The sequence below is a fragment of the Phacochoerus africanus genome, chromosome 8, assembly GCF_016906955.1.
Source record: "Phacochoerus africanus isolate WHEZ1 chromosome 8, ROS_Pafr_v1, whole genome shotgun sequence".
NCBI lineage: Eukaryota > Metazoa > Chordata > Mammalia > Artiodactyla > Suidae > Phacochoerus > Phacochoerus africanus.
In genome coordinates this window covers 63,790,052-63,814,443 of record NC_062551.1, presented here as the reverse complement: position 1 = coordinate 63,814,443, position 24,392 = coordinate 63,790,052, and the positions used below count along the sequence as shown (strand labels likewise).

The 24,392-nt window shown below is 60.7% G+C and overlaps 1 protein-coding gene across 1 annotated transcript in view; it reads right to left on the bottom strand.

The window, feature by feature from the left end:
- Positions 1–116: 116 nt before the first annotated feature.
- Positions 117–24,392, bottom strand: part of PRKCZ (protein kinase C zeta) — an 86,130-nt gene continuing 61,854 nt past the window's right edge. Inside the window, exons 8-18 of the mRNA XM_047791120.1 lie at positions 24,069–24,121; positions 21,548–21,736; positions 19,206–19,303; positions 11,069–11,155; positions 9,810–9,945; positions 9,600–9,687; positions 8,564–8,683; positions 7,678–7,757; positions 7,249–7,338; positions 868–983; positions 117–489 (exon numbers count right to left, since the gene is read on the bottom strand). Coding sequence (XP_047647076.1) covers positions 402–489; positions 868–983; positions 7,249–7,338; positions 7,678–7,757; positions 8,564–8,683; positions 9,600–9,687; positions 9,810–9,945; positions 11,069–11,155; positions 19,206–19,303; positions 21,548–21,736; positions 24,069–24,121 — 1,145 coding nt within the window. The 3' untranslated portion in view covers positions 117–401. The remainder of the gene's footprint in view (positions 490–867; positions 984–7,248; positions 7,339–7,677; positions 7,758–8,563; positions 8,684–9,599; positions 9,688–9,809; positions 9,946–11,068; positions 11,156–19,205; positions 19,304–21,547; positions 21,737–24,068; positions 24,122–24,392) is intronic.

Genomic DNA, 24,392 nt, shown 5'->3' with positions numbered 1-24,392 from the left:
GGATGTGTAAAAACTCTTCGCGGCAGCGCGTCCCTGCAGGCACTTCGCTCCCGTCCCCAGCCCACACCGCTGGGCCGGTGCCACCCGCGGAAAAAAGGCATCAAAGGGAAGCTTCGTCAGCATCGGGACACTTTATTCCTCAGGACATTACAGGCTACCTCTCCCGGCGGAGCAGGTCCGTTCTGGTTCTGCGGAAAGTGTGCACCTTCGAAATCGGGGGACAGTTTCTCCCTGGACACGGTCACCGCGGGGCCTCCGCGGCGCAGGCACGAGAAGCAAATTCCTCCAGCGCGCGGCCGGACGAGAGGGCGACCGGCTCGGGCCCAGCCTGGCATGCATGCGCTGTGGTCACGGGCAGAGTCAGGGGCGCAGGCGGCGGTGCCCCGGGGCCCAGGGCCGCCTCACACGGACTCCTCGGTGGACAGCAGCAGCGGGTTGATGTACTCAAACCCTTCGAACTCCGACTGGTCGATCCTCTTGATGACGTCCCTGCAGGCGCGGAGAGCGCAGGCGCGCTGGGACCCTGCGCCCCGGTAGGGGGGGGTGTGCCCGCCCCCGGCCCCCACACGAGACTCCGCCTCCCGGCAGCTCAGGGTCCGCAGCCCCGCCCCAGACCCCATGGGAGGCTCCGCCCCCGCCCCGCCCCCCAACTCGTCCCCACCCCCGCCTTCATGGGAGGCTCCGCCCCCGCCCCTCCCCGCAGCTCAGGACCCCATTCCCAACTCCTACCCCCCACCCCGCGAGAGACTCCACCCCCACAGCTCAGGATCCCCCCACCAGATCCCACAGGAGCCCCGCCCACGCCGTGCCCCCTGCGGCTCAGGGTCGGTCCCCGCGGCTCCAGACCACCCCCAGGGCGGGTCTTACTCGTCATCCGGGGTCAGCTGCACCGGCTCGCTGGTGAACTGCGTGTCGAAGTTGTCCAGGCCGTAGTCATCGGTGATCTGCGGCTGGAAGGGCGGGAGGGCCTGCTTCTTCCCCAGCTGGAAGGACGGCGGCCAGTCAGACCAGCGGCGCCCAGCTCTATTTTGGGCACAATACCCTTTTTCTCATGGCTTTTGACAGCGCCTCTGAGGCATAATGAAGTTCCTGGCCCAGAAGTTGAATCAGAGCTGCCCCTGAGGCCGGCACCACAGGCACCGCACCACCAGACCCAAGCTGTATCACGACCTGTGCCGCAGCCTGTAGCAACGCCAGATCCTTCACTTGCTGAGGAGGCCAGAACCCACATCCTCACGGACACTGTCTGCTTCTTAACCCCCTGAGCCACTGCAGGAACTCCACATAGGCCTCATGTTTGATGCCAATTGTTTTTTCTTAAAGTCAAAGAGAAATTTTTCTCAAGTCAGAAAAAGCCTCCTTGAGCTGAAAGGTGCCAGCAGCAGGCCCCACGGTCCCTGGATGGGGCCGTGGCAGGAAGCCCTGGTCATCAGGGCCTGTGCCCCCAGCGGCCTCTCCACTTAAACCATAGGAGGTGGGAGTGTTTTCCTTTCTTAATCTTGGAACCCTCAGAAAGGAGCCGGGATGAGGCAGGGATGCCCCTGCCCACCCTGGTGCTTCAGGAGGGACCCTTCCTCCCGGCCAGGCCATCAGCAGTCATTTCTGCCCACACGTTTCTCTTCCCAAAGGAATGCACACCCCCGAAACGCTCTGTCCGCAGGAGACGGGGCTTCTCAGGATCTAGACTCTGGCTGCCCACCAGCCACTCAGGAGGCTGAGATGCGGTCCTGCCTTGCAGAGGGCGGGGTGGCTGCTGGGGCAGAACTGCTCAGTGCCATGCCGCCCACAAGGAAGCACCACACCCTCTCTCCCGACCCCACCTGGCATGTGCTGTGCTCCCAAGAACTCAGATGGAGCCATAAGTGACAGACATGGTCCATGCCTCGTGCGGCCGTCCTGTCAGATCTGTTCCTGCCAACAGCAGCCACTGTGAGGCTGGGAGCAAGACAAAACACCAGAGCCAGCTCCCCGGACCCCCAGACCCCTCAGCTCTCAGGGCTCGGAGCAGCTCGATGCAGGAGACTCGACCCAGGCCTCTTGGGGATGGCTGCCGCCTTCCCCCGGAAGGTCTGAGTGAGCTCAGAGCCTGGAACCCAAGTGGGACCTCCCTGTGTCTCCATCCAAGACAGAATTGTCCCAGATCCAACAACACATAAAAAAGATCACACACCACAGCCAAGTGGATTCATCCCAACTTCACAAGGATGGTTCAACACACGCAAGTCCATCAACGTCATGCACCACATTAACAAAAGGCAAAAACCACACGCTCATCTCAATAGATGCAGAAAATGCATCTGACAAAATCCAACATCCATTCGTGATTAAATACCGTTACCAAAGTGGGTATAAAGGGAACACGACATAATAAAAGCCACGTATCACAAACCGACAGCCAAGACAACACTCAATGGAGAAAGGCTGAGCAGCTCCTTCCCGCTCAAACCTGGAACAAGACAAGGATACCCACTCTCATCACTTTTACTCAACATGGTACTGGAAGGCCCAGCCACAGCAATCAGACAAGAAAAAGAAAGCTATCCACATGGGAAGAGAAGACGTAAAATCGTCACTGTATGCAGACGACATGATGTAGAAAACTCCAAGACTCCACATAAAACTACTCAAACTCAGGAGTTCTCACTGTGGCTAGGCAGTAACAAACCCGACTAGTCTCCTTGAAGACGTGGGTACAATCCCTGGCCTCACTCAGTGGGTTAAGGATCTGGCTTTGCTGTGAGCTGCAGTGTAGGTCACGGATGTGGCTTGGATCCCAAGTTGCCGTGGCTGTGGTGTAGGCTGGCAGCTACGGCTCCCAATTGACCCCTAGCCTGGGAACTTCCACACGCCATGAGTACCACCCTAAAAAGACAAACAAAAAACCTCAAGCTACTCAAAGGGATCAACGAACTCAGCAAACTAGCAGGATCCAAGATTAACATTCAGGAATCAGCTGAATTTCTATATACTAACAATGAGATATTAGCAAAGGAATATAAAAAGAACAATACCTTTTAAAATAGCACCCAAAAATATTAAGTACCTAGGAATATACCGGACCAAGGAAGCGAAAGACGTACACACTGCGAACTATAAAACGTTAGTCAAGGACAGTAAAGAGGGTTCAAGGAAACGGAAAGCTATCCTGTGCTTCTGGACTGGAAGAATTAATATCGTGAAAATGACCACGCTTCTCAAAGCAATCTACAGACTTACTGTGATCCTACCAACTTAGCCAGGACATTTGTTTCTTTTTTTGCTTTTTAGGGCTGGACCCTTGCATATGGAGGTTCCCAGGCTAGGGTCGAATGAGAGCTGCAGCTGCCAGCCTACACCATAGCTCACAGCAACACTGCATCCTTAACCCACTGAGTGAGGCCGGGGATCGAACCTGCATCCTCATGGATGGTAGTCAGATACATTTCTGCTGCGCCACAACGGGAACTCCCACCCAGGACATTTTTCACAGAACTAGAACAAATAATCGAAAAAGTTATATGGACCCATGAAAGACCCAGAACTGCCAAAGCAATCCTGAGGAAAAAAATAAAGCAGGAGGCATCACTCTCCCAGACTTCGGACAAAATTACAAAGCTATAGTAATCAAGACAGTGTGGTACTGGTACAAAAACAGACACACAGACCAACGGAGCAGAAGAGAGGGCCCAGAAATAAACCCAGACACCTACAGTCAATTGATTTCGGACAAAGGAGGCAAGACCATGAGACGGTAAAAAGACAGTCTCTTCGGCAAGCGGTGCTTGGGAAACGGGACGGCTGAGTGTAAATGAGTGAAACTAGAACACACCCTCACACCACGCACAGAACAGACACAAAACAACACCTCCAAATGGCTTAAAGACAAACATGAGACAAGACGCCATAAAAGGCCTGGAAGAGAACACAGGCCAAACTCGGTCTGACATCAATGGTACTAATCGTTTCTCCCGTTGGTCTCCCAGGCAACAGAAATAAAACCAGAAATAAACAAATGGGGAGTTCCTGCTGCAGCACAATGGGACTGGCAGCATCTTGGGAGCACTCGGACGCAGGTTCGATTCCCTGCCTGGCTAAGGATCTGGCATTGCCACAGCTGCGGCTTCTGTTGCATCTGCAGCTCGGATCTGATCCTGGACCAGGAACGCCGTAAGCCAAGGGGGGGGGGGCCGAAAAAGGAAAAAGAAAAGGACCTTAATCAAACTTGTAAGCTTTTGCACAGACAAGGAAACCGGGGGCGGAGGGGGGGGGTAAACAATGAAAAGACAGCCTACGGACTGGGAGAAAATAGTTGCAAACAATGCGACTGACAAGGGCTTAGTCCCCAAAATATACAAACAACCTGTACATCTCAACAGCAACAAAACAGATGACCCAATGGAAAAATGGGCAGAAGACCTAAACAGACATTTCTCCAAAGAGGACATACAGATGGCCAACAGGCATGTGAAAAAAGGCTCAATATTGCTAATCACTAGAGAAATGCAAATAAAACCACAATGAGGTGCCACCTCACACTGGTCAAGTGGCCATCACTAACATGTCTACGAATAATACATGCTTCCCTCTTGGTGGGAACGTGAACTGGTACAACCAGTGTAGAAGACTGGTATGGAGGTTCCTCAGAAAACTAAATATAAAACTACCATATGATCCTGGAGTTCCCTTCATGGATCAGTGGTTAACGAACCTGACTACGATCCATGAGGTTGCGGGTTTGATTCCTGGCCTCGCTCAGGGGGTTAAGGATCTGGTGTTGCTGTGAGCTGTGGTGTAGATCAAAGACATGGCTTGGGTCCTGTGTGGCTGTGGCTGTGGTGTAGGCCGGCAGCTGTAGCTATGATTCAACCCCTAGCCTGGGAACCTCCATATGCTGCGGGTGTGGCCCTAAAAAGCAAAAAAAAAAAAAAATTAAAAAATTTAAAAAAACCCCAAAGTACCACGCGATCCAGCAATCCCACTCCTGGGCATATATCTGGACAAAACTACAATTCAAAAAAATATATACATGCGCCTGTATGTTTACAGCCGCACTATTCACAGCAGTCAAGACCTGGCAACAACCTAACTGTCCATCGACAGATGAATGAATGAAGAAGCCATGGTACATATACACAATGGAATGCTACTCAGCCATAAAAAGAACAAAATCATGCCATTTGCAGCAACACGGATGCATTAGAGAGTCTCACTCTAAGTGATGTGAGTCAGAGAAAGACAAAGACCACACAGAATCATTTACATGTGGAATCTAAAACACGGCACACGTGAACCTAGGCACAAAACAGAAATACTCACAGACACGGAGAACAGACTTGGGGTTACCCAGGGGGAGGGGCGAGGGGGTGGGAGGGACGGGGAGTTTGGGGTTAGCAGATGGAAACTATCGCATTTAGAAGGGTGAGCAGCGAGGCCCTGCTTGCCGTACAGCCCATCTCCTGGCATGGACCATGAGGGAAGACAACGGAAGGAAGAGAATGTAGGCGCGGCTGAGTCACTTTGCTGTGCAGCAGAAGCTGGCACAACTCCGTAAACCAACTAGACTCTAATTACAAGAAGAAATACCTGTCCCAAGGCCCCGGATGTGCGGGGAGCAACAGCCGGGGGCCAAGGCGTGGGGGCCCGGGCTGCCTCCACCCACAGCGGGAGGAGGTTCCCCAGCCCTGTTTTGTCAAAGTGCTTCTTCCCCTCCCTGCCCCCATGTCCCCCCACGTGCCCCCACCCCTGACACTGTGCCCTGGCCCCGTGTGCTCCTCACAAAAGCTCGCGCTTCCGGGCCACTGGGCAGGTCTACATCTGCGAACACCCACGGCGCCCATGGCGAAGAGCACCCGAGCCGCCGCCGACCCCTCAGGACCCACCCGCGTTCCCTCTGCCATTTGGGGTCTAGATGTGGCCTCATTGTAAACCCTGTTTGTGACACGAAAACCACGTAGGAATAAGCCTGCCGTTTCATGCCCAGGCCGTGGATCTGCTCATAGGAAAATGTTTAGAGACAGCTAAAGGGGCAAGGCAGCACCCAGGTCACACCTGAGAACCGGCTTTACTACAAGCGACCAAGTACCAGCTTCAATGGACGCAGCGCCACAGGCCACCAAGGTCTCTCACTGAGGCCCAAGATCTGTTGGGAGCCCTGCGGCCACAGGCGAGCTTCCTGGGCAGGCCCTTCCCGGCTTAGTGGGGGTACACCTGCCTGGCCAGTGCCGGAGCTGAACTGGGCAGAGCCGTCAACCTGCGGGGGCGGGGCTCTGCCTTGGGCTCCCCCAGGTCCGCAGTTGGACCCCTGGGAGTCAGTGTGGGCCTTGAGGAGTCCCATGGGCGCCAGGCAGGGGACACCAAGTGTGCCAAGCTGCATAATTAACCATTCGAAAGCAATCAGTATTCCGATTTCTCCTTTGTGCTAGTGGAACAATAAAATTAAATGAAAAAAAATTCAAGCTGGTCTCTTTAAAAGTGCCAATGCTCTGAGTGTTGTTTCTGTGTATTTGTACCTGATCAGATTCTGTTTCAAAATAACCCCATTGGGCTGGGGACAGGGCGGGGGCTGGGCTGGGAATGGGGGGTTGGGGGGTGGGCATGGGGTGGCGGCAGGGGGACAGGAGCACATTCTAGCCCTGTCCCTCAGCGGCCACCAGGTCCTAGGAACCGGGGGGGTGCTGGGCCTGGCTTCCCCCCACCCAGAACCCCCAAACACACACAGGAAAGTCCTGTGGCTGGAAAGCGACAGTAACAGGGGCGGCCAGGCGCCTGGGGGCCTGGAGGGAGGGCTGCAGGAGGGAGGCGCCCAGGGGTCCCAGAGCTTCTGATTCAGTTCCAGCCAGAGCTCAACACTTCCGTAATTAGCTACCTAACTTTGTTTCTCAAGAAAACATATTTTAAAGGTTATATTTCAGTAACTGCAACCATTTATATATTTTGAAACAAATCAGGTTCCATTTTCCTTACACGCCAGGAGCCGCGGCCCTAAGCCTGGAGGGCCCTGCGCGCGACGACCATGGCCCGAGCCAGGGTCCGGGACCCAGCACGGCGGATTTTGGGAAACTGAGCTTGAAACCAGAGTGAACACGCTTGTCTGGGCGCTGGTTCTGCACAGGGCCACAGGCCGCGCTCGCTCCCTGGGGCCCCTCTCGGGACCTCCCCCCAGGGGCCTGTCACGGCCCCGCCCTCCCTGTTCTGAATGCGGATGAGGATGCCCCCCTCCCCCCGCCCGCCCCCAGGCCCTGCCCCCCGCTCAGCCGGGATGCGCTTTACCAGGTCCCAGTCTATGCTGCGGAAGAAGGCGTGAGACTTGATGTCGGAAAACCCGGTCTGCGGCCGGCAGCCCAGCCTCTCCTTGGGGTCCTGGGGTCAGAGTTCAAGCGGTCAAGTCAGCACCAAGCCAAGCAGCCCCGCCCCCCTGCGACAGCGCCCCGCCCCCCCACTCGAAGCCGAAGCTTCATGAAAAGCCTTCCTCCCAACACATTAAGCTTCCTCAGCAAATCCCTCGTTGGCGTAACTTCTCATTTATTTTGTCAAGTAGAAATAAGTACCCACAGGCCACTGGAGGAAGGGAGCAGGTCCCACCCACCCCCGCGTGTCCCGGAGCCCACCCTGAGAGGGGCCCGCCAGGTGGGGAGCCTCGGCCCCAGGGACGCTGAGAAAGGGCCGCCGCCCGGCCGCCACGGGGGGCCACGGACGTACCTTGTTTAAGAACCCTTTCAGGACGTGGGAGGCCTTGACCGAGAGGAACCGGGGGATCCGGATGGGCTTCTCCAGGATGACTGCGGGTGGGTCAGGGCGTGAGAGCCAGCTCCTTGCCCGAGACCCCCCAACACCAATCACGGGGCGACGTGAGAGGCCAGCTGTGACCCCCCCACAACCCCCGCCACGGAGCGACGTGAGAGGCAGCTCCTTCCCTGTGACCCCCACCCTGCCCCCCACGGGGCGACGTGAGAGGCCACCTCCTTCCCTGGGACGGCCCCCTACACCCCTCTTCCTGCAGGGAGCTGGAGCCTCTCTGAGCAGCTGGGTGGGGGCTTGGTGGCCCAGGCCCCCTCCCCCCAGCAGATCTCTAGGCCTCAGAGGCCCCGGTGCACATGGTCACATGAGCTTATGACACGGATGAACCAACAGAGGCTTGGCTGGCACCACGTCCCCAAGTCCCCACGTCCACAGAGCCAGAGGGCACTGTGGGGACAGCCTCGTCCCCAGCCCCAGCATCCCAGGGACAGTCAATTCCAGCCCTATAGCTTAGACGGCAAGGCGTGCGGCTGGAAAGGGCAGTGGCCTGGCCAAGCCCAGCCCCAACCCGGACTCAGGGATCGAACTTGCATCCTCATGGACACTAGTCGGGTTCTTAACGCACTGAGCCACGGTGGGGACTCCAGGTTCTTTTCTGTGGACGTGAGGGAGCAGTGGCCTCCGTCCACGGTTGCTCCCACGGCCCGGTCTTTGCTCCCAGAGAGCTGGCCTTGGATGGGGCCCCTCGGGCCGGGAGGCAAGGGGACCAGCCTGAGGGCCTGAGCGGGGCACCCTGCGGGGCTCGGAGGGCCTGCCGCACGGCCTGAGCCACGACCTGGGCACACACCTTGGAAAAGGTAGTCCTCGGTGTTCATGTCCGGGTTGTCGGTGATGATGTCGAAGGGGGAGCGGCCGGCCATCATCTCGAACATCAGGACGCCCAGCGCCCACCAGTCCACGCTGAACCCTGGAGGAGCGAGCGGGCCCATCAGGCTGGCGGCCGCAGCGGCCGCAGGAGGAGCCCCCCGGCGGTGCCGTCCGGTCCCGGGGAGGCCTGGCCTCCCCTCTGTGCACTGTCCTGGGGCGCCTTCCCTCATTAGCTGCAAAGCGGTTCCCACACTGAGAGCAGCGCGGTGGCCCGCGGTCCCCTGAAAGCCTGGAGCTGTCCGCCTCCACCACACATGCCATCCCCGGCCCAGGCGGGGCTCTAGACTCCGCTCTGGCCCATGGGCTGTCGAGCGGCCACCAAGCGACCTCAATCGTATCCGCCTCCCTGGAGGCCTAGTTATCTGAGGGGCAGGATACCTGTCACCCTGCCCCCTCATTTTAATGGCCAAGAAAATGTTTGCAAGTATTTGCCAGTGTATATGTTACGTGTGTCATTGAAAACAGCAACACCTAAAAGAGCATGGGGGTGTGCGCACATACACACCCACACACACGTGCACACACCTACACCCACACACGCACACGCACGCGTGCACACATGGCCTTGTCCCACCCGGACCCCTGGGCAGCACCCATGATGGCAGCACCTCTTTCCGAGCCCTTGGGCTGGTGGATCGGAGAGGCCGGGCCCAGGGCTCTCAGTTGGGGACACTCAGGCCAACGCAGGGACCACAGGGGGGGACTGTGGCAGATGGTGATGGGGGGCTGGGCGCCAAGTCAGGGTGTGTGTTTAGCGCCATCTGGTCAACAACCCCCCCCCAGCTCTGGACCAGCCCCAGGGCCCCTGGCTAGACCATAGGCAGGGTCACCCAGGCAGGCCCACCGCCTCCCTCTGCTGGGGGTCGAGCCCCCCCCCAGGGGAGGCAGCTTCCAAGCTCCGGAGTCATCCCCGGGCATCCCCGTCCGGGCCCCGCCGCCCGTAGCCCCGAGCTCACCGTACTCCTCCCCGCGCAGGATCTCGGGGGCGATGTAGTTCGGCGTCCCGCAGAACGTGCTGGTCGTGTCACCGGGGCCCAGGCCCTCCTGTGGGGACAGAGCGTTACCAGGAGGGAGGCCCGCAGACACCCCGGGCGGCGGGCGGCGGGCGGGGGGCGCGGGGCGGGGCGGGGCCGGGCGGGGCGACACGGGGCGGGGCGGGCGCTCGCCTTGCACATGCCGTAGTCCGTCAGCTTGATGTGGCCGTCGGCGTCCAGGAGCACGTTGTCCAGCTTCAGGTCGCGGTAGATGATCCCTCTCTCGTGCAAGAAGTTGAGCGCAATGCAAATCTCAGCAGCGTAGAATCTGGGGGGAGGCGACGACGACACGCGGTCGTCAGCAGAGACCCCAGCGAGGACCTGGGCAGCCGGGTGTGAATGGGGAGGGCGTGGCGGGCGCTGAGCCCGAGGGCCAGCAAGACCCGCGTCTGGTGGTCGGGACAAGGCGAACCCCAACCTCAAGGAGACCCCACCTCACGGCCACCAGCCAACCCCCCCCAAACTGAAAACAAGCGCCGGCGAGGAGGCGGAAGGGCTGGGCCCCTTGGGTGCTGCTCCTGCGGAAACGGTTTGGAATTTTGGAAGGTCCTCAAAAAATTCAACATCCAATTATCATGTGACCCAGCAATCCTACTTCTGCATAAACACCCCAGAGAACTGAATCCGGCCTGGAGTGGGCATGGGTAGAGCCACGCCAGAGCAGCACGGCTCCGGCAGCTGAAATGGGGAAAGAGGCCAAGGGTCCATCCCAAGCCGAGGATGAGAACACGCGGTCTGTCCCCGGGCAGTGACACTCAGCCTTGGGAAGGGAGGACACGGACGCCCGCGGCCGTGGGGACGAGCCCTGAGGATGTCACGCCGAGTGGCATCAGCGACACAGAGGCCCGAGGCCTGTGTAATGCACTCCCGACGCCCCTGGAGGAGCCGGAGTCCAGATGGAACGTCAGAGGGTGGGGCCGGGCCGGGGAGGGGACGGGACGTCCGTTTGGGAAGAAAACGGTCTGGAGATGGCGGGGGTGACAGTTGCAGGACAGGAACGCGCCTTCATGCCACTGAGCTGGGCGCTCAGAAGTGGGTGAGATGGTGAATTTCAGGTTGTGTGTGTTTCACACGATTTTGGGAAAGGGAACGGGGTGTGGGGGCGCCTTCCCTGCTGCGGGGGAAGCGGCACGGGGTCTGTGTCCCTGTGTCCCTGGCGGTGATCATCGTCCTCCCCCACCGAGCAGACCCCAGCGGTGCAGCCCACGAACAGTCACTCCCCGCGGGCAACTTTACCGTCGGGCCCCCCACCCCCAGTCCCACTTTGGAAGCAGAGAAAGGGCCGAGGTGAGGCCAGCGCTTTGGCACGTGCGTCCCGAGGCTCTAACCCGCTGGCCTCTCGCGGCTCTGGCCGGCCCCGCCCCCAGCCCTGCTCCCGGGCCCATGCCCACCTGGCGTGCTCCTCCGGCAGCTTCCTCTGCCTCTGCATGTGGAACATGAGGTCGCCCCCATTGACGTACTCGATGACCAGGAACAACCTGCCGGGAGAGGCGCGCGGAGGCCGGATCGCACGCGGCCGGCACTGCCCCCTCGCTGGCCGTGGGGACAGGCGCCCGCCCACGCGGGCTCAGTCCTGCCCCCGACACAGCAAAACTCCAGAGAGAGACGTCACTCCCCCTCGTCCCAGGAGCACAGTTACTGCTTCTCCCAAGGGGGCCAGGCCGCCTCCCGGGGAAAAAGGCAGAAACAGGGTGGGGAGGGCTGTGTGGCCCAGCAGCCCTGGAAGGCCTCCCGGGGAGCAGGGCCCGCACGGTGGGTGGGGGCCAAAGCGCTCAGGACCACCCTGGGGGCCAAGGGGACTGGCTCTTGGAAAAGCCAGAAGGTGACCACCTCCCAGAGGACTGCCCTGGCCCCTGTCTGGGGGGGCCAGGGCAGGGGGCCCAGGTGAGAACACAGGGCGACCTGAGGGCCGGAGGCAGAGCAGGCAGGCCTCCAGCGGCCAGCACAGGTTGGGGTGGGGGTCTGCGTGGCCAACGGACCTTTGGGGGCGGGGAGGGGCAGAGGGGTGTGGTCCTCCAGGTCTCCAGACAATTGGCCACATGGTTTCTTTCCTGAGAAGATCCTTCTCGCATTTAATAAGGTTCCATTTTCAAAACCAGACTCACACACATTTTCCAAAAATACATGGCTGAGGGAGGCTGCTGGATTTGGGGGTCAGTGGCTCACCTGGGGCATTTCTGGAGTGGGGAGCACAGGGGAGGGGGTGAGCCTGCCGGCACCCAGCCCCGGAGGAGGAGGAGCCGCCCACCTGCCAAGCTCTGACCACACGCTGAGCACCTGCCAAGCTCTGACCACATGCAGAGGCCAGAACAGGACGCGCCAGGGGCAGAGATGGAGGTGGCGGCCTGCGTCCCGGACAGAGCCGGAGCCTTCCCTGGGCCCTGGGGCGGGGTGGCCTGCAGGGGCCAGGAACCCTGACCTTGACACCGGGCCACCTGCTTCTGCTCGTTTGCTTATCAAATATTATTAGCACTGACGTGGCGCCGGCAGCAGGCCAGCTGCACAAGGACGGCGGACGTGTCCGTGGCAACGCATGCGTCGCCCACCGGGCTGTGACGGCCACGGAGCAGGGACCCGGCTGATCTCGGCCGCCCTGGCGGGGTCCTGCCGGTGCCCAGCACGGGGTAGCTCAGTCGGTCCCTCCCAAATGGATGCGTAAAAGGCGGAAGCGGGAGTTCCCGTCGTGGCGCAGTGGTTAACGAATCCGACTAGGAACCATGAGGTTGCGGGTTCGGTCCCTGCCCTTGCTCAGTGGGTTAACGATCCGGCGTTGCCGTGAGCTGTGGTGTAGGTTGCAGATGCGGCTCGGATCCCGCGTTGCTGTGGCTCTGGCGTAGGCCAGTGGCTACAGCTCCGATTGGACCCCTAGCCTGGGAACCTCCATATGCCGCGGGAGCGGCCCAAAGAAATAGCAAAAAAAAAAGACCAAAAAAAAAAAAGGCGGAAGCATTTCTGCTGCCAACGGTGTAAGCCTGGGACCTGGGCTGGACCCGACTCCGAGCGGCAGCCTGCCAGTGTCTTAGAAAACCGGCCCCGCCTGCTTCGCCGGCAAACTCCACGCGCTCGGGTTGTGCCTGTGGCTCCTCTTGAGCCCCGACGGAGGGAGGACGCAAGGGTTTGCCGCCGGGTGTGAGGAGTGAGGGAGGGGCCCCTGCCCAGCCCCCGCCGACCGTCAGCACTGTTGTGACACACGGTGACACACGCACGCGGCCCATCCCGGCCGCCCCCCTGAGGACGCGCCGTGAGAGTCCTTGACCCCCGGGAAGCGGCCTCGGGTTTCACAGTTTAAACCCCCCCCCCCAGTACCAAACCCTGTGACTCCAAAGCACAGAGGGGCATCTCCCACAGTTTCCAGGGATCGCGCCGCCCCAGGAGGAGATGTGCCGACCCCGACGCGGTCTCCGCGGGGGACGGACGGGGACAGAAAGCAGCACTGCCCCAGGGAGAACACAGTGCAGCCCCGCGAGAGAAAAACGCCAGCACGAACGAAGCCCTGGGAAGCAGGGACACGGAAACCCCCTGTCACTTCCTCTCCGCACCCAGGGTCACGGCTGGCCTGGCCTGGCCAGAAACACGCAGCCGCCTGGGGCCCTGGGACACAGCAGCTCACCGAGCAGGGCCTTTCTCCGTGGGGCAGCCGTGTCCCCGAGGGTCTCCCCTCCTTCCGCAGGTAAAGCTCGACCCTGCTTTAGACACTCCTTAGGGCAAGAGCCCACCGGGGCCATCGGGTGTCACTCTGAGGATGATGCGTCGTGACTCAGATGAGCTGAGTCCAGCCGAAGGCCACGTCCCTGCACCCGAGCCCCTGGGCTGCAGCACGGTCGGCAAGCGTGTGACACCAGGGAGGGAAAGGAGCCCTTAGTAATGTACCAAGTCCACTCACAGGGCCGGGAGCTGGCGAAGGCAGCCGACCCCACCTGCCTGCCCCAGAGCAGAGGCGTCAACTGGGCAGGACGGGTGGTGGCCTCCTCTGCAGGTATGTGGCTGCTCATCCGGAACCCAAGAGGCCACTGAGAATTCGGGAGGAAGAACCCTGGGCACGGAATCCACAGGCAGAAACCACGTCACGCTGCTGTCCCGACCGTGGAAGAAAAGACCTCACTTAGAGCAGAAACCAAAGAACCGGGATGGGCTCCCTGGTGGCCCAGTGGTTAAGGATCTGGCACTGTCACTGCTGTGGTGTGGGTTCGATCCCTGGCCTGGGAACTTCCATGTGCTGCAGGTGCAGCCAAAAAAATAAAAATGATACACACACACAAACACAAAGAGAGAAACACCTAGAGCAAAAATTAAGAAAGTAAAAAAAAAAAAAAAAAGAAACCCTTTTTTTTTGGCTTTTTAGGGCCGCACCCACGGCACATGGAGGTTCCCAGGCCAGGGGTCGAATCAGAGTTGTAGTTGCCAGTCTACACCACAGTCTCAGCAACGCTAGTCCAAGCCGCATCTGCGACCTACGCCACAGCTCACGGCAATGCCAGATCCTTAATTCACTGAGCGAGGCCAGGGATTGAACCTGCAGCCTCATGGTTCCTAATCGGATTCGTTTCTGCTGCGCCATGACGGGAACGCCAAGAAACTTTTTTTTGTCACCCCACGGCACATGGAGCTCCCAGGCCAGGGATCAGATCTGAGCCACAGTTGAGACCTAGGCCACAGCTGCAGCAATGCCAGATCCTTAAGCCACTGTGCCGGGCTGGGGATCGAACCTGCATCCCAGCGCTCCCAAGACGCCGCTCATCCTGTTCTGCCACAGAGGGAACTCCTGGATGCAGAAAACTTTAAATTTCCTGATAGAGCAGATGAAAAGGGAAACTGGGGGACCGTGTACGGGGTATCCATGTCACAAGGGTGCCCCATTTACCTTTCTGGAGCAAGGCGGGTTGACTCTAAAGTCCACACGGAGACAGAACCAGCAAAGAAGAAAGACACTCAGCAAAACTCGCAAGGAGTGTGCACAGAGTTACTTCCTTCTTTCACTTTCAAGCTGTTTTAAAATTGTGTCAAAAAGAGTTCCCTGGTGAATTTGGTTGTGAGGATCGTGGTACAACAATAGATGTAATAAAATTCACCGAGGAATTAAAAAAAGAGTTATACAGCAATAACCCGATATTGAACTCTCACAGAGAATTTGGCACGCACACAAAAAACCAAAAAGAAGAAGAAAAAAAAAGAGTTCCCTGGTGGCCTAGTGGTTAAGGGTCCGGTGTTGTCACTGCAGCAGTTTGGGTGGCTACTATGACGCGGGTTCGACCCCTGGCCTGGGAACTTGTGCATGCCACACGTGCAGCCAAAAAATAAGTAAAATAAAATTGTGTCAAGTTTTCAAAAAGAAGCGATCCTTCTGTGATCCTTCTGTGTGGCTTCTGATGTCGGTTCACAGGCACTCAGCGGCACAACTTCAGGTCTGGTCCTGACACTTGTGGAGCAGCAGCCCCACATCCGGCCTGAGCCAGGCCCTGTCCTGGGGAGTCTCAGGCGGCAGATGTGGGGGGCAGTGAGGTCACCGTGTCCCAACGGGATGGCCCAAGGACACCGGCTGCGGACGGCTCGTGCCGCTCCCGGGCCTCCGTCCCCAGCGCAAGGCGATGACACCCCGCCACCCATCCACCCTGGCCCAGAGCCGCCAGCTGCCCTCAGATCAGGAGGAAACAAGGGGCTGCCCCCACTGAGGGCTGTGCGGTGACGGCAGGGGGACGCGGCTCCAGGGGCTGGGTGGACCGAGGCCGCATCCCGAGGGGCCCTCCCTGTCCGGGGCTCTGGGGGGAGCCTGGCCGCCCAGGGTTGGAGGACAGTGCAGTCCACCCACACGACGTAAAAATAAAGCGAAGCCTGGAAACCTCGCACGGGCTCCCGAGTCCAGACTCTGGTCCCCGGAAGGGTCCCTCCTCCACGCGTGCCCTCGCACCGGGGGGCCCCAGCCGGGCCCAAGGGCAGAGGCCACCTCTGACTATTTTAGGTGGTCCGGGTGGGGTGCGAGCTCGAGGCCTCTGCGTCACATCAGCAGAGGTGACGTGGCCCCACCCATGCCCGCTGTCACTCAGCGTCGCTCCTTCTATTCTGGGTTAAACCATGGCTGGCACAGATTCGCTGCATTGTGAGAGCACAGTGATCATGGTCCCCGGGGAGGGGCACCTGCCTGCTCAAGGTCACAATGATCCTGCCAAGTGCACAGCCCTTTGTGCCCACGCCTGCACGCCCGGGTCACAGGGGTATCCTGTCCGCGCCCCCTCCACTGCCAAGGCCCCCGGGAACCGGTTCTCCCCCCACCCCACCCCCCACCCACATCAGGCAGACCATCCAGGGTCAGACCCAGGCCCTGGCTCTGCCCGCCCCACACGCCCACCTGCTTCTCACCACGTCCACCCCCTCTGCTTGAGGCATGACCCGTCCCTGGGCTCCTGCGCCCGTCCCCACGCCCTTCGACCCCAGCGTCCCCATTTTCCAGGTCCAGACCTTCCCTTCTGCCCCAGCAGCTCCTGTTTTGCTCAGTCCGTCCACGCTCCCCTGGCGTCAGAGGACACGCGTGTCCCCATCTTCCCCAGGCCCCCCCGTCCCTGGGGGGGAGGGTGGCATTTGAGCCCTGGCCACTGGCGCTGAGCCTCTGCTGGTGCCCCTGCCAGGAAACCATGAAAGGCTTTGCAGAAACAGAACTGAGGACGGGGGTCTCGGGGGCAGTGGGCTCTGCTTCCGAGTCATCCATGTGGTGACTTTGACGCAAATGCTGCCGTCCACAGACGCGCAAAGGAAGTCTGCCTGGCGGCCCCTCCCCACCCAGTGGCTCTCCCTGTGTGTTAGCCTGTCCCAGTGTCCTGGTTGCCCACCCGCATGCGGGATTTTGAACTGGCCTTTGAGCTGGTTGTAACCACTTCCTGGCCCCTCGCTGGCTGGTGAGCGCAGGTTAAACAGCACGAACTCTGCCATGTGCCCACTTGGTGCCTGTACCAAACCCCTGACTGTCCCTAAACAGCTACCCGTCCACGGTGCGATGGCCCGCAAGGCGCCAGGTACCAACCACGTGCTCCAGCACGGACCCTGCCTGCCCGCCGAGCCCCTGGGGTCCCATCCATGGGGCAGACGGGCGTGGGCGCAAACTCCAGGTGAAAGTGGCATCTGGAAACCTGGGAAAAACCTGGGCTCCTGGAGGAGGTGGCTGATGGAGTCCAGGGGTAAGAACCAGAGGAACGAGGAGTTCCCGTTGTGGCGCAGTGGAAACGAATCCGACTGGGAACCGTGAGGTTGTGGGTTCAATCCCTGGCCTCGCTCAGTGGGTTAAGGATCTGGCGTTGCCGTGAACTGTGGTGTAGGTGGCAGACGTGGCTCGGATCCCGCGTTGCTGGGGCTGTGGTATAGGCTGGCGGCTACAGCTCTGATTGGACCCCTAGCCTGGGAACCCCCATATGCTGCGGGTGCAGCCCTAAAAAGACAAAAAGACAAAAAAAAAAAAAAAGAGCCAGAGGGAGGAGACGTGGGTGTGCCGTGGCCGCCTCCGCGCTGTGATGCTGAACGTGCTGCAAACACATCTTCTAAGCAGCAGAGGGGGCGGCTGCCTGGGGGCCACACACACTGAGGGACCCTTTTTCCCCGTTCTAATTTGATCACACCCGGGACCCTGGGACCCTGTGACGGGAGATGCCCGGGCCTGGGTGCCAAAGAGGCTGGGCTCCCACAGCAGAGGTGGAAGTGAGGCCAAACAGCTGAGCTTGTGCCCATGTCCTGCTCGTTCCCACAGCAGAGCGAACCACCCATAGCGGAGCTGCTTCGGCATCCGCCTGGGAAGGTGGGGTTGGGGAGGCCTCTGCAGGCGCCGCTGTGGTCCCAGGAGACCGGGCAGTGCCTCTGACCGCTGGGCCCTCGGCGGCTCCGGGCCGGGGGGAGCCAGCGAGGAAAGGAGGCAACGGGGGTGGAGTCAGGCCGGAGCCTGGGGCAGGGGCCTCGTCTACACGCCTCGGCCGGGACTGGACCCCAGCATGACTGGGGCAGCGTCCCGGGGGCTCTGAGGCAGGAGATGGACACTTCAGATCTGCGTTGGCTTCGCTCTGATGTGGGGGGCCCAGGGGCCTGGGGAGCCCGGGACCAGCCCCCTGAGGAGGCTGTGGCTGTGGCTCAGGTGGGGGGTGGCGGTAGGAGGGGGAGGAGCCTGAGACCCCCCGGGGAGAATCACTGAGAGCCAGGACGGGCAAAGGCGCAGACCATGGGGGTGGGGGCGGCCTGATGATGGATGGACCGGGGGAGAGGTGAGTCGAGAAGCTCTGAGCACAGGAGCGTGGACGCGGTCGCCCCCTCTGGGTCCCCGGCTCAGTCTGTTCCCATGTAAAGGGTTCATGCCGACACCTGCCACCTGCTGAGTCCCGGCTTCTGGGGCGTTAGTAAGGTGCCCACGTGACCCGCCTGCATCAAACCATTCCCCGTTCCTTCCGGAGGGGCTCAGGGTATCCTGTGTGACACAGGGGAGGGGACTCGGGCGGCTTAGGATCCCCGAATCCACCCCATGCCTCGCCCTTTGCCTGTTTTGCTCCCCAGCCTCTCACAGCAGGAAGTCTGAGCCTGGAGTGGGTCAGTGGCAGAGCCCCGTGAGCTCTCCTCAGTGCTCAGGGCCTGGGGGTGGCCTTGAGGACCCAACCCACAACACAGTGGATAATTTTCCAAGTAACCAAACTAGGTGAGCACAAGCTCTTTGGCAAAAAAAAAAAAAATCCAAGCCGCATATAAATTCAATATCCTAGACTAGCAGTTCTCAAACCTTTTTAAAGCACAATTCTATTAAGTATAAAGCTCATAAGTCAAACAGTGAGTATTTTTTGTTTTTTTTCTTTTTGGCCACAGGTGTGATATACGGAAGTTCCTAGGCCAGGGATGGAACCTGTGCCACAGCGTGACAACCCCAGATCCTTAACCTGCTGAGCCACCAGGGAACTCCAAGCTGTGAGTACTTATTAGTCGGTATGATCCATAAGCACCAAGACCCACCTCCTGTTCACAGGGGCACCCCCCCACCTTGCCCCACGCCTGTGTCAGTGGGACACCTTTAATAAATATTTTGTTGTTGTTGTTGTTGTTTTTTGTCTTTTTGCTATTTCTTTGGGCCGCTCCTGCGGCATATGGAGGTTCCCAGGCCAGGGGTCCAATCGGAGCTGTAGCCACTGGCCTACGCCAGAGCCACAGCAACGCGGGATCCGAGCCACGTCTGCAACCTACACCACAGCTCACGGCAACGCCGGATCGTTAACCCACTGAGCAAGGGCAGGGACCGAACCCACAACCTCATGGTTCCTAGTCGGATTCGTTAACCACTGCGCCACGACGGGAACTCCCTAATAAATATTTTGTAAACAGAATAAAAGAATTTAGCTTCAGATGTATGAAATTTACTTAATATGACACCAGCGAATGAGAACAAAGCTAGTGTGATGAACCAAAAAACCCCCATACTTGCAAAGGGGGAGCCTCATAGACGCCTCAGCCAACTCAGCTTCCACACGGTTCCGATCCGAAATCAGCAGAACCCCAGAAACACCGCTTTGCTCTTACCGACTCGTCGTCTGGAAGCAGGAGTGTAAGCCGACCAGGAAAGGGTTGCTGGACGCCTGCTCAAACACGTGCTTCTCTGTCTGTACCCAGTCAATATCCTGCAAGAGAAGCCAGGAGTGTGAACCCCTCACAGGTGTCCTGGAGAAGGGGCGCCGAGAGAGGAATGTTTCTCAACTCTGCCTGAGGCGACAGTGCAGAGAGGAGAAGGTGACGCCACCAAAAAATCCGGCTCCGCCACCGTCACTGCCCCACCCCCACCCCCCAGCAGCCTCGCCGACACCCTCGCGCATCATCCCTGCACCGCCTTCACCTCCATCACCTCCACCACCAGTTCCACCAGCATCGCCAGCTGCGTGCTGGCCTCCGGGCCGCAGGCGCTCAGGCCCGCAGCCCAGCCTCATGTGTTGCCACGGCAGCCTTGCAAGGTGTGTGTCGTCGCCTCCAGGGATGACGGGAGGCAGTGACTGCAGCGGGCTCCCCAGCCTCCCGTGTACCAGCTCCCACGACAGGCTGTCCCCACACAGCCCGAGCCGGGACTGGGGAGAAGTCAGCTTGAGTCACAGTGAGGTCACGGCTTTGGTTCCCTTTCAACTCGAGAAAGCAGAGCTGGACAAGAGGTTAAACCTCTTATCTTAGGGCTGGGAAAGGGAGAGGGAACCGGGCCCAGAGCAGCCTGCCTCCCCTAAGGTTTTCCAAAGCGTGGCCAACTCCCAGGGGGCCTCCTCCTGGGCTGGTCCTGAGCCCCTCCCGCCCCCAGAGGGACCTCGGGCAGGGTGGTTCCACCTGCTCCTGCAGTGGCCACCGGGCCTCTGCACTCGGGCGTCCCCTGGGTGAGGCCGGCCTTAAGCTGATCTCTTGACCGGTCCCTGCCTCTGTCCTCCAAAGCCACGGGTCGGTCAGGTGCTCAGGAAGAAAGCCCTCCCCCAGGTGATCCTCAAGCCCCCGGGGCTCCTGCTGGACGGCAGCTGCCTCTGTCCTGCCTGCTGGACCCTGAGGGAGGCTGTTTTAAGAAAGCACCGCAGCCCCAAGGCTGACACCACCAAACACAGCGCTCAGGCGGAGGCCTGGGCTCAAAGCGCGGGCAGAGCGCCCCCAAGGCCCGGGAGCGTCCTTCCTGCTCCTCAGGTCTGATCTGCTCACCTGTCTGCCTCCCGCTTCACACCAGCTTTTCTGTGTGTCTATGTTTTCTTCTTCCTTCTCAAATCTTTCCCATCTTTCCCTGACTTTTCCTGAAAGGACGCTTGTCCCCGGGTTTCGGGCCCGCAGATAGTCCAGGATGACCTCCCGAAATCCTTAATTACATCCACCCATCAGTCCTTATTCTCAGGTCCCAGGGGCCAGGACGCGGAGGCCACCCTCCAGGCCACCGGCCCCGCCCAGCTGGGGTGGCAGTCTCCCGCTCTTCCGAGACCACCTCCAGGTCCGGCCTAGTCACCGCCAGACGCACGCAGTCCCCCCCCCCCCCCCCCCGCTGCTCTCAGCCTTCCACAAGCTGCCCACGCCCACTAAGCCTCCAGCCAGCGGCTGCGGCGGGGTCTGGAACCATCTGGCAGCGCTGCCACCGTCAGTGAAGACGCAGGCGGGCACCACACTTCTTGGAGCCTCAGCTTTCTGAGCCGTCCAGCCTGGACACCCACACCCACCCGTGAGTGCCACGCAGGGCGGAGGGGCCGCTGGGTGGCACAGATGCACCAGGACGGCCAGGGAAGATTCGGTCCAGCGCCACCCTGTGTGCCAAACCACAAGCCTGGCCCACGGAGCCCTGGCACAAGTGGGCTCGTATAAGCAGTGGCCTAGGGTGACAGCCCTCGGCCTCTGAGAGAGGGAGCCCCTGCTCAGGTGTCATCAAAGCACAGGAGGCCACGACGAGTGCACAGCTGTCAGCACAGGAACGGCAATCCCGCCACGCCATGCCCCCTGGGTCCATGGTCGCCAAAACCCAGGGAAGCGCAGGTAGCGCTGGGGCCCTGCGCACTGCTGGCACGGACGTGTCCACGACGCGGGGCGTGACTGCGGCAGGAAAGCGGCGGAGGCGGCGCGGGCGCTCACTGCAGCGAGGACGGACGGCAGGACACGCTGCTCCGGGCGCCAAGTAGACGCCGTCGCGCGATGCACGCTCCCTGGTCCCTGGTCCCCGCGCGGGCGCCCAGAACAGGAAGCCCAGGCAGGGAGCTGGCAGCGGCGGGGCGGGGAGGACGCGCCCGGGCCAGGGAGCGAACCCGCGCAAGACCCTCAACACGCTGAGCCACCGGGGAGCCCCTGGGCCGTCCCCCCCACGCGGCAAAGTGGCAGTTCCGTGGCGGGCGCCTGCCGCGGCGGGAGCGAGCAGGCGCGGCGCTGACCTCGTCGTCGTGGACCAGCTCCTTCTTCACCACCTTCATGGCGTACACCTGGTCGCTCTTCTTCAGCCGCACCAACAGGACCTTGGCGTAGCTGCCGCGCCCAATGACCCTGATCAGGTCGAAGTCCTGTAGCCCGAGCCCCTGCGAGATTTTGATCCCGTCCATCCCGTCGATGACCGGCTTGAGGTCCTGCGGGAGGACAAGACCGGGGCGGGGACGGGGCACGCGTGGGATAGGGGGACTCGTGGCATCCGTGTCCCGGAGTCCCGGGCCCTGGGCCCCCTGAGACCCCCGGCGTGGACCCCAGGCCTGCGGCCTCTGATGACCGGGCTAGAGACCGGAAAACCGTCATAGCCTCGGCGAGGGGCCAGCGCTCCCTGGACGGCCAAGGAGGTGACCACAGGCTCACACCCCCAGGGCCCCCTGGCCCTCCCGGGGGGGTCTGCAGAGGGTCGCTGGCTAACGTCTGGAAAGGCCAGCCAAAGCAGCTGTCCTAGAAACGGCACGCAGTGAACAGAAGGCTGCGTGACCAGGAACACAAGCTTCTGCCCCGAACGGCTTCCTGTGGTGCAGGGAGGCGTTCGAGACTCACTCCAGACGCAGTGGCCAGACAGGAAGGACCTAGGCGTCCAGAGGGGACATGACTTTGGGAAAGGGGTAGCCTGCCCTGCCACTCTCCAAGGTTCCGTGGATGGGGGCTGAGCGCAGGCTGGGAAGCAGGACCCCCTGGGCCTCAGTTATTATCCTGAGTCCAGCTGTGATGCTGTGATTTATAACACGAAATTTGTTCTAGGGCCCCTTCCCTGCACCCGGGGGAGAACCAGCAAGGTGTCTTTTGTTATGTTAATGAGGCGACTTTAGGCGAGCCTCTAGGTCACCAGTGGATGCAGCTGGTTGCCAGGGAAACAACCCGGTGATTCCGGGGGAGGGGGAGGGGCTGGAGGTTGACTCCCTCGCGGCTGTGGTCGCGCCTGTGCAATGAAGCTCCCTGAACCCCCACAGGACAGCGTGCAGAGCTTGTGGGCCGGAGGGCACGTGGACCGGGAAGGGCGCGGAAGCCCCCCGCCCCGCCCCTTCCCCACACCCTGGGCTTCTCTTCCAGCTGCTCCTGAGTCACATCCTTTTATCAGGAACTGATGATCTGGTAAGTGAACCATTCTGAGTCCTGTGAGCATTAACGGAAGCCGGAGGTGGGGCTGTGGGACCCTCTGAGCTACAGCCTGTCAGTCAGAGGTGACAGCCTGGACCCACGATGGGCCATCTCAAGTGGGAGGAGGGGTCGGTCGGGTGGGACGCAGCCTCGCACCTGCAGGCTCGGGTGCCCCCCCCCCCCCCGGGTGACGGTGTCAGACCTGGGTTGATGCAGGAGACTCGGTGCAGGGCCCAACTGCGTCGTGCTGCAAAGGCACCCACGGAAATGTACCGAGGCTTGAATGAAATAACTGGACAAGAACTGCTACTCAGGAGCCAGCCCTGGGCCTGCCCTGCCGCTGGGGTGGAGGGGGAGCTGGGAGCCGGGGGCCAGGATCTGGGCCCCAAAGAGCCCTTGGCACAGAAGCCTCAGGGGGATTCATAAAGGGTGTGTCCCAAGTGAGACCCTGCCTCGAAGGAAGCGGGCCTGGGTCCAGAGCACTTCCCCCCCCCGCCCCGCGTTTCCCCCTCCTCACCGCCCCCTCACCTCTCCCTCCCCACCCCATCTCCCCTCCTCATCCCCCCTCCCCTTCTTCATCCCACCCCCCCCCGTCCCTCCCTCCTCACTCCCCTTGCCTCCCCCTCCTCACCCTGTCTCCCCCTCCTCACTCCCCCCCATCTCCCCCCCAACAGACTGACTTGGGCACACTGGACACTCATCCCCCCAAACCAGAGGGCCCAGCCCCGAGAGAGGTGCCAACATCTCTGCCACACGAGGCATGGACGCCCCAGGGACAGGAACATTTGTCACAGGGGACGGGAGGCGACTGCGGGCGGGTGAGTGCAGGCGTTTGCTCCGCGGAGGTCGCGGGCGCCCGGTGAGCCAGCCAGAGCGGTCAGTGCGTGCACAGCTCCCCGTGCGGGCGGGCGGGCACTAAGAGCTCACGCAACCGCTCTCGGTTCACCCTCGCGGAAGGTGCAAAGGTCATCCCAACTTGACGGAAGAGGATCCCGAGGGCAGAGAGGCCCCCTGACCCGGGCTCAGGCCAGGCCGCTCAGGCTCACAGATGTGGCCAAGGAAGGACACTGGCCCCCGGTTCGCATCAGTGAAGGAGTTGCGTCTAAGAAGCGCCAGGTCCTCGCCTCTGAGGCGCAGCACTGGCTCTCTGCCCGTTCAGCTGTCCCGGTGACCTCTGAGCTAAATGTCTGGACGACCTCAGAGCCCTCCACCCTGCATGGGACCGCCGTGTGCCGGAGGCCATGGCCCCGCTCAGCAGGAGCAGCCCTGCCCAAAGGCGCCCAGCTCACCTTGGAGTTTCCATAACTGCCCAGCAATGAGGCAACAAACTTCTAAAAACCCCTGGAGAGAGAAGCCATTTCCCACACTCACCTCGGAATCATCTTTGATGCCGTCGTGTTTCCGGGTTGAAGAAATATAAGCAACTATTGGAGAGAGAGGAAGGCCAGGTGTCAGGAGCACTGCCGGGACCACGGCACGAGACTCGGGGCCCCCGCCCCAGCCCTGCCGACGCGCGGCGGCCCAGGCCAAGCCGGCGGCGCTCAGGGCGAAGGCCAGGAGCAGCCACCTCTGACTCAGCTAGAGTCTTAAGAAAATGCAGCTTCCTGGGCCCACCTGGACCTGCTGACTTGGAACTCCGGGGAGGGCCCCAAACCGGCACGGTGGCAAGTTTGCCACATGCCTAGGACTGAGGTT